We start from the raw sequence: 15,951 nt of genomic DNA, 5'->3' as shown, positions 1-15,951 counted from the left end.
AGACGTAATCAACTTTTTAAAAACGGAATGTGTTAGCCACTGCTACCAAAACACACAAAAACAATTAAAAAGACTGCTCTAAGCGACAAAGTTAAGACCAAAACAAGCTAAAAGTTTTTAAAATGAATATGATTCGACTAAATTGGAAATTTACATACACGCAAATATTATTTGTAGAAAAAATGTATTCTTCAACTCAAAAAGAGTAATTTATGTCAGAGAGTAAAATTTTCTCTTTGTATATACGTTAATTTTATAAGTAAAATCATTTTCGTTGGCTCATCTCTAAAGGTTGCCCAAATAAGTAGGCAACGCTTGGCAACTTGTAAAACTTCAAGCAACTTCTGGTTAAATTGAGACGATTGGTAACAGGCAACAATGAAAAAGGTAAACTTTATAGACGTATGCAGCTCTGGCAACTCATCAATTGTTGTTGGCCACGGTTATACATTGATAGAAAGTTGAGGGCATCGAAAAAGGAGAGAGAGAGTGAGAGAGTACTTTGGCGGCACACAAAAAAAGAAAACTACAAATTTTTGCCATATTGGATTGGTATTTTGATTTGAGCTTTTGCCATAACTGGCGAAGCAAAAAATCGGTTAAAAATTCAAATTCCAGTTTCTAGTGCTTTATACATACAAGCATGCATCTATATATGTATGTATGGGTTTGTATGCATTGCACCACCCACCCTCTGGCCACAATTCTTTGGCCAAAACACAAGTGTTTGACCGTTGAAGAGGGCAAAACCCATATATGTATAAAATATTGTGTTTGTGCGCTTTGCATACGAATACCAATTTGATTTTAGCCACGCCCATTGCCTCTTGGCTGCTCAAGGCCCATTCAATGGTTTCCGACTAATTGCCAGGTGAAAGGAAGCGAAATAAATCACAACGAGAAATATTTCCCTGCTGTTTTTTTTTTCCTTTTTTGTATGTCGTGGTGTGTTTTATCCAGAGCATTATATACACAAAAAGAGCTACGCGAGAGTATCCTTTATTCTCTTCCTCTCGTTGTCTTTTCGCAGAGGAAACAATGCAATTTTTACTGTTTTAGCGTGAATTCCACTTTGGGCAATGGAATGTGGCGGCCAGTCGAGTCTCCCGACGACCGGATAGATATAATGAAGTCCAGTCGCCAGCACGGTATTCGTCTCAATTCGCTTCTGTTCGTTTAAATAGCAAACGAAAAATGCACAAAATCAAGCCAAGACTTGCCAAAGCAGGAGTAAAAAAAAAAGAAGAAATTCCTGAAAATTGAGTTTGAAAATAAATTAAATTATCAAGCCGCTCCATGTAAGTAGTTCAGACAAAAGGACTTAACAGAAAAACTGTCGACGGAGAGAAGAAGGACTGACAAAGAGACAGAGATCTAAAGTTGAAGCCGGAGTTGGGCTTGGAGTTGGAGGTGCTGTTCAAATGAATCAATTTCAACTTAAGCGCCAATTTAAAACGCCAGCAACTTTCGGCACGCCACCGCTTCCACTTCACCCCCATCCTTCTGGCTGTCAGTTTATCTATCGAACTGGCTGGCTGGCAATTTTGCATATTGCTTTGCCCTCTGTTTCACATTCTGACCGTTGGGATTCCAAATGGTATGCTCTCTACCAAATGGCATAAAACACCAAAAACAAAAACAGACAAAAACCAAAAAAAAAGAAAAGTCTACAAAAAAGTATATATATATCGAGCGTAATTCAATGCAAATTCTTTTCGACTTTTAAATTAGTTTGTCACACGGCATTCGCAATAGAGACAGCTGACAAAAGAAGAAAAGTAAATGAAACGTTAAAAAAAATGCAGAAAAGTTGAACTCCCACTCCCAAATGCAATTAATGATTAAGCCCCAGCCACAAAATGCAAATTTTCAAGTATAAGATTATTACAATTAATTTCTATTATCTCTATGCATTTGTATAACCATCAATGAAATATGATTGGATTTTATTATCCCAGTTAGTTGGCGTTTACTTAAGTGCGGAGGCCAATTTAACTATTAAATAGAAAGGAGAAAAAACAAACATGTAACAGACGGACAGATAGGCGATGGAGGCATTCCTTCTCTGTTTTATTTATTGTGCACGATGTGCCGGCAACAACGTGACTGGCAAAATGAATGCTGGAAAAATGATAACGTAAATATGGCCATGACACCCAAACCCAACTCTGACTCACTGAAGCAGACAGAGTTCAACTGAACAGCTGAAGAGCTATGTGCTAGAGTGCTCAAAACGGGGCTAAAAACGTCCCACAATATAAGCGGGTCAGTGGCGTCTCACATAGAGGGGGACATCATCTCCTTGCAGAAATACTGCGAAAAAATATCCAATTTCACTTCTGACAGAGCTCTCTGCACGGGAAACAGAGGCAGAGGCAAAAAAAGTCAGGTATGCTTTACACTTTTTTTGTTTGCTATCCCTATCCTATACAATTGAAGACATCAACGTTGAATGGAAGCCAACACTTTTACCTCTTACACACGCAGTGTAGGTTTTCACTCACTTCCTAGAGCCTACAGCAGCAGCCTTGTCCTGTCCACTTTGTAAGGCATTGTGCGAATGTCTTCACACAATTCGTGCGAAATAAATTTGGCCAAAAATTGCAACTCATGGTTGCTTGACGCTTGCTACTTTCAGCTTGCTCCTTGTGTGCTTCTTGTTTCCTTTGTTCCACTTTTATTCTTTGTGCCTAACCTTGAACGCTTCGTTAACTGCATTTACTACCACATTCACTGCCTTTATCGTCGTTGTAGTCGTTTCCCATTACTGAAACTCGAAAAACTCACATGGAGAGCAGTATGTATTGAGGTAGCGAGCTTTTCGGCAAAATGTGAGAAATCTACGCTGCAAATGGCAATAAAACTTTACAATACGCCAAAAGCGAAATATGAAATGGCTCATACGTGTAGCGTAAATAGTTAAAATTCATTAAAAAACTTTTGCAATTACAGCGAGCAGAGCGCGTAGTTCGTTGTATGATTCAACGATTCAACGACAAATTGGTTACAGCCATTAATGCCATGGTCAGAATTTGAGTCAGAATCAGAATCGGTTATCACGCTCGGCCGGTAAATGCAGTTTTCACAATTAATTTATCGCCATCAATGTGAGCAATTAGTAGCCTGCCGATTGGCCCTGTCAAGAGTTATTCGATTAGCATAATTATCGACAATAAGCCCATTGTGAGAGAGATCTCACCTCGAGCTGCTGCTGCTGCTGATGGAGTTCATCTTATAAATATGCAATGCAATTTATGACCAAGCTCAAACAACAAGTGAAACTCAATTTGTTGTCATTAAATTAATGAAGTTTCCTGTCTACCGGCCTGGTTGTCTGACTGCCTGCCTGCCTGTTGCCGTTTGTTCATTGTTGTCCTTGACTAATCTTTAAATTTGTCAATGTCCTGCGTGGGTGTCCAGTGGCCATTTGGTTTGATTGGATTTCAGCAAAGGCATCGTAGAATCGTAAATTAGTCTCGGCAATTATGTTTACCTACATCTAATTAGCTTAATTGAAATAGGACAAAAGCATAGCACCGCACAGAATCCTGTTCATTTTCCCATTCCCATTCCCATTGGCATCTTGTTTCCTTATTGGACGGGTATCGATCATTAGACCACACGAAACTCAAACCGCTGTCTTGCCTCCGTAACCGTACATAGGTGGCCATAACCGTTCAGGTGTGCACAGTGTATTTTAAGACTTGTGGCTGCTGCGGTTGCCCAGCGTGTTGAGGCAAAAGGGCCAAGTTGAGCAGACCAAAAAATAAAATTGGTTGCAGGCAAGTCGAGCGTTATTTTTGCTGCAACCGCGACACTTAGCACTGACGCGCCGCATTAAGCACAAACGAATGCATTTCCACAGCACGAACCATACACACATACTCACGCACACATATATATGTACACATTAGTTTCTCCTGCTAATTTCAGCTGCCGTCGACTGTGGCAGCAACTTCATGCTCATCATCAACGCAAAACTAATGCGAAAAGTTTTGCGGAATTTTTACTTTTAATTGTTTGAGTGTTTGTTGCATGCCACGCACACATCCCCAGTAAGGGGCCACAAAAATGAATGGAGAGTGGTGCGAGGAGGGCATTGGAGCCACAGCCACTACCGCAATTTTGTTAAAGCATAACGGCATTCAGACCACACAGCCGCAGCTGCTGTTGCTGTTGATGCCACTGCCAGCAAAGTCGACTCAAATCCCAAATCCTTTGCAGGCGCACCCTCTGGCCCCACCCCTCTCTTTTCTCTCATTCCACCTATATATCTCTATCTCTCTCTCTCTCTTTCGCTCACTCTCTCAAACCGCTTTTCTCCTTCTCTTACTGTGTGTCTGCGAATTAAATGTTGTTTTCCACTTGCCAAAAATATTTGTGCTTTGCCCGTCTTTTTCTTCTTTTGTTTTCAGCTTCGTTAAGGCAAATCATTTTCACTGTTCTCTTCCAAAGCATAGAAATTTTTTGTTTAACAATTTCAGTTTCTTAAAATGTGATTTAGTAATTTAATTCGGGAAAAATTCTGATTTTGTACTACCAACAACTTTTTCATCAACTATTTCGCCGTTTTTGTGTAAATTGTTTTTGTATGCCTGTGGCAGAGTGCTGGTATGTAATAAATACAAATGGAATGTGACCCAACGGCAGAGTTAATTTAAATGGTCATAATTACATTTCACTAGCACATTTCTGTTTCGCAACCAATCTCTGACATTCGGCCCCGGGGACACACAAAAACAGCGGCCATTTAATGCAGTCATACTAACAAACAAGCACGTCGAAGGAAATTCACGCAAGGACCCACGAGCATAGTTACAGACAAAAAAGGGTTTCATTATTGGCCGTGACACCTATTTAATTGGTTAAAGCCAACTTAGAAATGGGCAAAAACTCAAATAAGCTATCACAACAATCATACGCCCCGTTGGACATAATCTATCCATGCAAAATAAACAAAAATGTTGGCTTTTTTTGCAGTTGAATTTTACCAGACTTTGCTTTGCTTAATTTTTGGAAATGTTTATCTAATTTGACCAACGAATTTGTAATTCATTTTCATGCAAAACTTTTGCCATGTCCATTTTTGGCAATGGATTTACGAGTTAATGCAACAAGATAATTTCCAGCGACATCAAATGGAAAAGTTTTTACTAAGCGCAGAAAAAAAGGTCACGACTCAGTCATGATTTTGGATTTTGGGTATGAGTTTGACTTTGGGGGCGCTTCAGTTAAATGCAGTTGCTTCAAATGTAATCAAACATTAATTGCACTTGGCACAATATCAACTTTGTTTGCTCACAATTGCAAGTCGTTGGGGTCAAATTATTCAGTTGGGGCAAAGTATTGTCGCTGCTGCTGCCAGCTGACATAACAAACATTGTAAAATCTACTATATTGACACCCCTTTGCTCTTTGCGTGGCGTCTCTATATAGTGTATACCATTTGAAACCTCTTTTGGTCTTGCAATCAAATCAAAAACGAATTGCGTTGTTGCACAGCAAGAAATGGAAATAGAAACGAAAATATGACAAAGAGTTTGCCTGCCACAAAAAGTGTATAGTCAGTCAGATAGCCGAGTTTCTTTTCAAATAGCAGCTCTCAAGTTGATTGCAAATCGATATTGAATTGAGTACCAGAATGTACTATCATTACAAACTATAAATATGTATGCATGTAGAAAGAGTAATTAACCCATCTCTTTGCTCATTAGGTAGAGTTTTTTTCTTTTTTTTCTCTCTGACAGACAAAGCAATAAATCAGGCAAGCGAATGCCTTTGATGAAGATGATGTGCGTCCATTAAATCCAGCACATTGAAGATTTCAATTATAAGCTTTTCCAAGCATGCACATCATCATTATCGTCATCATCATTATGGTCATCATCTTCATCAATGTCGCCATCAATGTTCTCATCTTTGCCATCATCATCACCATCGTACTCATCGATGGCCATCACATAATTTCATTTGATTTTTATTTAATTGAAATTTATACCAAACAATGGGCAAGTAAACAACATTACGGCACGAGAGTTGAGTGGGCCAAGAAGTTGGGCCATGTAGATGGTGGCAAATGGGGGAGGACATTGTATATGAGACTGAAAAGAGCGCGTGAAAAGCGCGAATCATTCTCTTCGTCTTTGTGCAACTGCTCTGGGACTTGGGGCCTGTATTGAGAATGTGAAATCAAATGAAGAATAATGAGATTTACTGTTATTGTTGATGCCTTTTCCTGACTGGGTCGTCCTTATTCTTACATTTGATTGCTTTTGCCAGTTTTAATCATATTTCAGAACGATTCGAGTTGTGAGTTGCGGATTGTGAGTTGTGTAAAGTTATTCAAACTGATTGCATTTGACCACAAGCAGAGAGAGAGAGAGAGAGAGATATGGCCAAGTAATGGTATGGTCTTTGGATAATTAAAGTAATTTGTATTTTGTGGCTTTCCCAACAAAATCAACTTGTCTTAAATCAGGAAGGAATAACTTCCTTGTCAGTAAAGTGGATCTTTTCAGTCATTAGATTTAGTTGTGGTTAATGTGGGCAGCATACATTCATAGGGATTAGGCCATTTCAAAGTGAATTATCAGTAAGATGTATGTGTGTGTGTGTGTGTGTGTGTGTGTGGTGGGTTAGAGAAGATTGAGTGTGTGTAACCTGTTTTTTGGTATGCTAGTTAATTTAACAGAAACTATGCAATCAGAAAGGTTTCATGTTATGTGGCCACTAATAATGGTTGATACTTGGCTTATATTTGGACATAAACTGAAAACTATTACCTTGCTCTGTATATTTTAGTATTTTGCGGTTTTTATCTCTTGTCGAAATTTAAATTTTACTTTTTATCACGCATACGCAAGGTGGACGGCCAGCCAGCAGACAGACATCTTTGTTGGAATGCTAAAATATATGTTGCAATTGAAATTTTCTAGGATGTGCCTAAGGCATGGCAAATATTTGACTTTGCCTTTTACTTTTTGCATTTTGCTTTGCCATCTTGGCGGACTACCCGACGAAGACGGCAATGACAACGACAAGATGGCCGCCATGAATGGAAGAAAGAAAGAAAGGGCAGGCAAAAAGTCAGACTGTTGAGGCCATTTGGCTAATTGCACGAACGTGCGGGCATTGCTCTTGAATCTACGGGTTGAATACAAGTATTCTGCTGTTACTGCTGCTGCCAGACAGACAGACACTTGGCAGTCACTTGGTATTATGATTGTTGTTGGTGCTGCCAGCAATACCAGCGAACCCAATCCCAATCCCGTGACGCAGTCACGTTGAGTTAACAAAACTGATATAAATTATGAGAGAGCGCGTATATATTTTATACAACTGTCAGCACAGTTGCGACACTAAAACATATTCAGCTTCTAATTTTTTGTACTTGGAGCCAAGTTTGCAACTTCGACAAGTTTGCGACATGTTGCAGGCGCAGCCCACCCGAGGCCCACAAGACGGCCCACGACGAAGCGAGCAAAGAAGCGAAAAGAAGAAGATATGCTTCCCTGGGCAATAAATTCGCCATTCGCACGAGACATTCGTATGCCAGCACTTCGGCTAGTTCCTTTTCCTCGTCCTCGCAGCATAAAACACACACATACACAAAAGTTTGTTGCCAAAAAATTTTAGCGCCAATGGGTGTGAAGTTGCCAGGCATCTTCCATGCCCTCTTCTTCACCAATGCCACCTACTCCTTCTGCATCCACTCTATTTCTTAGCGCTTCACATGCACACACATGCCTGTCCTATATACATACATACATACATATATAGACTCGCATATTTTGTTGGCGTGAAATACCTCGAGGCTTTTGGCGAGCATTTTATTTCAGTCGTCGTAAACACACACACACACACACACGCACGTCTAACTATAAAGAGTGAGCACACTCAAAACACCTTCCACTGCAGAAGGCAGTCAACTTTGCGGAAAATCGTTTGAAGCGCTTTGCACTTCGTCGACATCTTTCCGCTGACTTCCCGAAAAACCATCCCAGCTTACCACTCTGTCCTGTGTTCTGTGTTGTTTTGCTGGAAAGTCCAACAACTATCATCTTGAAGCTTACTACATACTACTATTTATGCTCAACAATTTGTAGTTTGTTTCGAAATATTGTTCACCTTAAAGCCTTTTACTTGGTCCCCCTGCAAAACTAACTTGGTCCATAATTCATTTTGGTGGGTTCACTGGGGCTTCTGCTACTCTCCAGCACGTGTCAACCGACCGAGTGTGACAACGAAGATGATGCCCAGCGGCGTCTGTTGGACGGTGGTCTACCTTCCGGTGGCCACACAAAACACATCCGCACACGCACACTCACACGCCGGCAAACTCGCAACCATAGCCGCAAACAAACAAAGACACCAAGTCTTGCCTCGGTCTCTATGGCCCAGGCAATCAATCCAAATGATATACACATTTCAGACTCAGTTCAGTTTGGTTCGGTTCGGTTCAGTTGGGTTTTGCTTTGCTTTAGTTGGGTTTAGTTTTTGGTGTGTTTGCTTAGCTGCTGGAACAATGAAGGCAGCAGCAGTTAGGTTACGTAGATTTGATGTATTTGACAGATAGACTGCTATGTCAGCTCTTGCCTGAACTCGTCATTTTTTACGGCTACGGCCTGTGAGCAATATGTCTTAGTCGTGGTAAGATTGTATGTGTGTGTGTGTGTTTTTGTGTATTCCCCACAAGATTATTGATATTTAAGTTTTTGTAGATAATTCATACATTAGGCTAATGTATCTCTACACCGAGTCTTTCTTGTATTAAATTAGGACTCCTCTCCCTGTCTAGTATTGCTTAATTCAATTAAATGTCTTCTTTTTTCACCTCTCTTGGCCCAAGATAAAGTCATCACATCAGGCTAAGCTTACATCTAATTAAAATAATATGCTTGCTCTTGTTTCTTGTTCGTTTTAGCTTTTGACGGAAATATTTGCGGGGCGTAGCCGGAAAGACTCTCTCATTCTCCCCTCTACCTACTCTCTGAGCTCTGGCCAAAAAGGCTGGCTCAATGTTGGCCCAGCAATGCGTAACGAAATGCGCATAAAACAGTGAAATTTACAACCAGCAAGAGTAGCTAGCCAAAGTTCTTCTTAATGTGCCATGGCGAACCGCAGTGACCAGAGCCAGACCCAGACCCAGAACCACACCAAATTCCATCTATGTACATATGTTCTCCCAGCTTGCTTTCTTCTTGTATAGCTTTTGGCCCCATTTGTAGCGTTTATTCATTGTGCCTTTTTAAGAGCTTCCGTTTCGTCACGCATAACGCTTTCGAATGACAACGACACGAACATCAAAATCATCAACATTATCTGGACACGGACACAGAGATGGACATGGACACGGGGAGCACATACACGACACAAGCCAACTGTGTTTTGCGTCTATTAAATGACTACAAAATGGCACACAAGTATGCCAGTCACTTTCCGCCACAGCTCTCGACTGTCCAAACCCCACCTCAATGACTAAGGTATTTCCCATACCCATTGCCATTTCCATTCGCAGGACCAACACATCAACAAAATGGCGTCTCGTCCATGGCATTTAGGAGCTTGTTTTTATCACGCATTGACATCATAGCCATTTCGAAATTTGTTGTAAATATTTGTGCATATTTTAATATAACACTAAGCCCAACTACACACTCGTAAAATTTCACTGCATTTACACTGGCTTTTTTTTTTCATTGTATAAACAACCAAAACTATTTAAAACTTGTCATATCTCTCAGAATATCCATTAAAGTGAACCAAATTGCCACCCAGTACCCAGAGCCATTGTGAATTCCTTTTAAGGACGACGCTCATTATTTTAATTGGTAGATTTGCGAACGATTTTTCAATAGTAATACCTCGATTAATAAATCATTTACAAATCGTTATTCACAATCTCAGAAATATTCATCTTTCAAGAAAAGAAGATAATTAAAAAAGCCACTATCAATTTTATATGCATCTACAATGACCTTTATAAATGAGAAAGATACATTCATATAGCTGGTGGTAAAACTGTTTTAATTGTATTGAGTTGCAGTTGTTGCATTCCGATCGTAGTCATGTCAAACATATCAAAATTTATACATTTTTTAAATATTTACATTGTTTAACATATTTACGTAAAAATGTGTATGTATGTATGCATGTTTGTGTGTATGAACAAATAAGTAACTACAAACAAACAATTTATGTAATTATCTGCATTGCGCTTAATTGATTGCTTTATTATTTTTTCAAGTGGCAGTGCTGTCCATTTTGCCCACCATTCAGCCACAAAGCTGAGTCCAATACAAACACCAACAACAACAATAATGGTAGTTGATGCAGGAAATAAATCAAAAAGCATAAAAAACAAAACGGAATACAAACACAACTAGCTTAAATACACTTGCAAATATTATGTTAAGTATATGTTGGCAGTTGCCGGGCAACATAATTACAAGTGCAAACAAAGGAAATCCAAAGGCAAACTGAAACTGAAACTTGCACCAAAGGTATCTATTTATCAATGAGTGTATACTGATAAGTTATAGTTTGAATTTTCGGCAATGCAATCGTATCACATTCATATCAACTTGAACAACATTTGACAGATGGATTACAAAATTGTTTTGAATGTATCAATAATTGGAACTCAGAAGCAAATAGTCAAATGGCAAATGCAACATTTTAAAGCCTCTCGACATTACATTCACCGAGAGGTTTGCACCGGGGGCCTGAGAGTGAAATGAGCAGCAACTGATTTTCTTTTTTGTTGCCATTGCATGTGTAATTGCCACTTTATATGTCAAGTGTGTGGCAATGTCGTTCGCGACCTTACTTACCCCCGCCTGCCACTTGGCAACAAGCAATTCGAGTGCCTGCACAGTTGATATCATTTTTTTTTTTTTTTTTTTTGGCAGGTGCATTGACGCATAAATTCAAACCAAGTGGCTCTATATAGTCAAATGGGAGTGGGAATGGCAATGGCATATGCAAATTATAGACTGACGGATAAAGTCTTTATATATACATAGGTACGTTCAGATATATATAAGTATATTTATCGCTCACCACACTTGTCGTGGCATGGGCACTAATCAGTGCTCTGATTTATTTGAATGGTCATGGAATTTATGACGAGAGCTGAGCCACAACAGCCAGATGACTAACACCACCTGGATAGCCATATATATATAACTAATCCCTATCTAATTTTAAATAGCAATCTGTATACCATCCACAAATCACCTTAGCTCAAGTGTATCGGAATGAGTTTCGGCTGATTTGCAGCATTTCCCTGCCACATTTCAATCCAACCCACTGACGCCGACACCGACACGGACACGGACGTAGACATGGACACCTCCTTGCCAGCCAATTAGAATACAATTTCACGCACATAAATCAGATTATTTGAATACGCATGACTGATTGTCAGTTTCAGAAAACTTTCATGCCAAAAATTTAATTGAGTCTGTCCCACGCATTTGAATTTTGAAAACTGTTTCAAACCAAAGTAGCTTAACAATGTAAATTGAGTTAAGCTTGAGTAGTATTGAAATTTTAGGGTAATTATTTTAAAAAGAAAACTTTTTGAGCCATACATAAGTAATAAACATATCAAAATCCTTTAAATATCTAGGAATCGAGTTAAACTAATTAACTTTTTAAAATCTTATATGTACCTATATTTGCCTTAAAACTCGATGAACATTAGTAATCCGAGTGAGATGTGAATGCTTTGGTCATTGACAAATCAGCACATTCAATTTTTTTCACAAATGCCCATCAATCATAATAAATTTTTCATCTCTGACAAAATCATTATGCTTGAGTTGTAAATCTGCAAACATGTCAACGAGTCAAGCGTATTAATAAGCTCAAAAGTATATGAATATATTAATACACATATATGTAGGTATTTAGCAGAGATATTTACCATCATAAGTCAAGATAGAAAAAGATGAAAATATAAAATGCATTCACACATAGATGGCTAGACACTCATATAAAGATATATGTAGCCAGGAGATTTGCAAACTGCCATCAAATGGATCATTTTTCAATTCTTTTTGTCAATACGATAAGCTTTTGCTTGATTTATGATTGCCAGTTCTTCTGGGGCAAGTGTGACATGGTTTTGGGTGGTGAAGGTGGAAGAGTTGGTTGGAATGTTGGAAGCTTGATAAATTTAGAATTGCCAAAACGTTATTAATTGCTAATTAACGCTGAATATGATTAATGTAAGGAGTCTAGCAATGTCGAGACAAGACGAAACGAGTAGAGTTCAGTCGAGTTCTGACGAGTCGTGGCGAATCGCGGCGAATCTCTAACTATATTGATGTAAAGCTATTCACAAAGGCAACCAAGCAAACCCCAATCTGGTTTGCCTATGTGAACCCTTTAGCGTGAGGCAGCCACGTGTGACTTTATTTTCACCCAACATAAGGGAGAGATGAGGAAGGGTATGAATTAGAGAGGTTGTAAGGGTAAGCAAGAGTTGGGCAACTGAAACTGCCGTGTAATGTAATTATTGCAAAACTATTCATCATGTTTTGGGTTGTCGACCACGGCAGGCACTTAAATGCGACGGTTTCGGCCTGTCGCCTCCACACCTACACACACACACACACACTATGTTTATATGTGAGGGGTTAACTAATTAGCATGTCAAAGCCATCCATATTACTTCGCAACGAACTTGCAATTTGTATCCCTCAGGTTATATGTTGGCCCTAAGGCGAAAATTCGGCTTAATTACGCCCTTATTCTATACTCATATAAGCCTTTTCTATGACAACAAATTGTTCATACCCACACACTTAAACACACACACACACACACACGCACTCATAGTATATCCTTTGATTAATCCTTTGTCAATGACTTCATACTGGGGGCAAGAAACCAATTTACTTACAATGCCATTCAAAAATGTCTTCAGTATGAAAATGAACATAAAAAGCAAGCAAACGACCATACCATATAATATAAAATTTTAAATGGTTTTAATTAAATTAGTCCTGAACAGTAACGGACACAGATAAGAAAACGAATAGACAAGAGAGCGGCCGGCCATAAACAAGGTCTAAGGTTAAGGAATTTCACAGCAAATTGTCGAATGAAAACTTTAATTTGCACACTTTGAGTAAAGTAAATTCAATTCGTTGCAATGGATTTTATTACCAGATTTCATTTCATTGCCTCGCCCTTGTCAATGCCATCCTCTTGGATTGCGTCACCCCCCTTTCCCTTATGCCGATGTCTGAGCTGCAAGCCATATTTGTGATCGTGGTGTGGGTATTTGCCAGTTTTGCCGCGCTTGCGTATACAGCGATTCTTTTTCGCCAACACTTCATATGGGCGACAACGGCGTCCTGTTCTGAGTAATCTGCCTGGCATATAGACACTGTGACGAGGCCGATTGTGACCCAGAATTCGTGGTCCACCAGGGGCACCAGATTGCTTGCCACGTCCTCCTCGTTTATGTGGCTTACTTCCGGAATCATTTGTGGTATCAACCGTATCAAAGTCACCATATCCGTGTTCAGCATTAATCACCTGATTGCCTTTCATATGACTGTGTACAATGACCACGCGCTTAGAATCATCTCGACGTAGCGGTTCCTTTTGAGCAGAACATCCATAGGCGGTCAGGATCTCACCTGGCTCACAGGTCACAGCGTCACCGTTAACACCAGCTTTTTGTTTGGCTTTGTCAAGATTCTCATCGGCCCATGAATGTAAGAGGACATTTTCCACAAAGGAGTCACGATCAACACAGCCTTTATTCCTGGTGAGAACCTGGTTTGGTAAGCACTTTTTCGGCGGCGTATTACTAGTAGTCGTCTCTGTTTTATTGGTAGTTGCAGATGGAGTTTGCAACAAAAAATATATTAGCAGCGATAGAGTAGAGCTTTGCCATTGCCGTAGAAAGCGTAAATTCATTTTGCCTTACTCAAAGCCCGTTAAAGATTCGTTTAACGACTATGTGGAAAATCTTTTTAGAAATTTAAAAACATTATAAATTCGTGAAAAAGTGCGGCATGAAATGGCAAATCAATGGCGAGACAAATCAATTCCTTCAGCTCCGGCCCTGCCTGCTGGGGTTGTGGAACTTCACTTTGCAATCTCAATTCCGCCCACAATAAAATGAATGTTTCACGTAGCCAATTTCGAATCGTTTATTTCACATAAAAATGCGATAAATAAGCGACGGGCATCCGGTGCAGCGACCGGGATAAGCCTTGATGCAGCTGCCACCGATGTTGCCTTTGTTGTTGTTGGCTTTGTTGTTGCCGTTGCTGCTGCTGCTGCTGCTGTTATTCTTTTTCTCATACACCTACAGCTTCTCTTGTATTTATGGTGCAAACAATGCAAAGGATGTTGTGCAAGGACATACGCGTCGGATTAAAGCGAAGCAAAGAAGGAAGTATGAAAACGAAGCTTACCAACCAACAAAATGCCGCCAACCCGCTCTGCAGTTGCCAAGGCACTGCCAAAGAGGGGCAAGCAATGGAGATAGAAGGGGTGAAAGGGGAAAAGGGTGGGTGGGAACCGCATCGAAATCAAGAGACAAAGGCTGCTTCGGGTCTTGTGGCGCTGCTTATGTCGTCGTTGGCTCTTACAACAAAAAGCAGAAACACCAACAACAAAAACAGTAATAACAAGCACCACCAAGAATAATAATAACAACAACAAAAACAATGTCGGAGGCCACGTGACCCCGCCAAAATCCTTGTACGAAACTCGAGCGTCGCTCGTTTTGTGGCTGCTGTTAAAAATTTCATGTTAATGGCCACACAAAGATTCCTTCTTAACCCTTTGCCCAGGGGCAACACATGTCTGTGTGTGGGTGAGTGTATATGTGTGTGGGTATGCGTAACGGGTCATTGTGATACCATTTTCGGTCGCACCTTTATGCAGGGACAAGGCAGCTTATTTCCTTTTGCTGTCCTTTGCAAATTTCATTTCAACTTATACACACGCTTCACCCACACACACAGACCCAAGGGTCGCTCTCATACCTGGCCAGAGCCAAAAGGAAATTGCTTTAATTAAGGATATCTTGTGAAATGTTTGCTCATATTTATAACCCCTCCCGAGCACTAACAGGAAAAGTGGCAAAAAAAAAAGGAACGGAGGAAAAGGTGCGCAATCAAAGGCGGAAAATCGTTAGAAAATAAAATCGAAATAGCAAAACGGCCACGAGAGAAAGATAATACCAGAAAATGGTGAATGGTAAATGGGTAGATGGAGGGTGTGGGTGTGGGTGTGTGTGTGCGTGTTTTGTTGGATTGGAGTGAGAATGGAAAGACAAGAACATAATGCGCTTTGCTGTCACCTAGCCACCAAGTCCGCCAAGGAAACTTCTGAAAATTCTCTAGTTTCTTTTTTATTCTCTCTCCTTGTCTTTTGTTTGCACGGACACTTTTTTTTTATTTTTGCCTGACCTTCTGTTGCCTTCTGTTTTTCTTTCTAGCTGTTTCTTATTCTGTCTGTTTCTGATTCGCTTTCGTCTGTGTCTGTTTCTGTTGCTGGTTGCTGGCTTTGACTATTTGCCATCTTGCTGGCTTCATTTGTTTGTGTTTTGTTTTTGCCGGCGAGGAGGGCTTTTGGGTATTTTGCCAGGATAATAAGATAAAAGCTTTAGTGCCATTTGGGCCAAGTTAGTTAATTGCGTGAATGGCAGATCTTTTTGCGATTTTGATTGGATTCAGCGTTTGCAAGTGTCAGTAGTAGCAGCTGCTAAGCGATTAGCTAAAACCAAGTGCCAGGGGTGAACTCATCAATATGAATTAATCAATTTCATATTCATCACAAATTCAATACAAATGAAATGAAATGAAAGTTTGTCCATGCAGCACTTACAAAAATTCATGCAAAACACTTTGTTATTCATATAGCCAAAATGGTATGCATATATACTAAATATAGTAACTTGGCCTCGAGTGTCGGGCC

General features: G+C 39.9%; 1 protein-coding gene across 1 annotated transcript; it reads right to left on the bottom strand.

Annotated features, from left to right (window-relative positions):
* Positions 1–13,153: 13,153 nt before the first annotated feature.
* On the bottom strand, positions 13,154–13,963 carry LOC137585267 (uncharacterized). Its single transcript, XM_068300975.1, has one exon. The coding sequence runs from the start codon at positions 13,936–13,938 to the stop codon at positions 13,183–13,185; it is 756 nt and encodes a 251-aa protein (XP_068157076.1). The 5' UTR covers positions 13,939–13,963; the 3' UTR covers positions 13,154–13,182.
* Between the last annotated feature and the right edge of the window lie 1,988 nt (positions 13,964–15,951).

The sequence above is a fragment of the Drosophila tropicalis genome, unplaced genomic scaffold (genome assembly GCF_018151085.1).
Source record: "Drosophila tropicalis isolate 14030-0801.00 unplaced genomic scaffold, ASM1815108v1 contig_878, whole genome shotgun sequence".
Classification (NCBI taxonomy): Eukaryota; Metazoa; Arthropoda; class Insecta; order Diptera; family Drosophilidae; genus Drosophila; species Drosophila tropicalis.
Note: the sequence above shows the minus strand (reverse complement) of the source record. Positions and strands in the feature narration are given on the sequence as shown.

Coding starts and splice junctions, on each gene's coding strand:
- LOC137585267 (XM_068300975.1), bottom strand. CDS start 13,938: ATGAATTTACGCTTTCTACGGCAATGGCAAAGCTCTACTCTATCGCTG.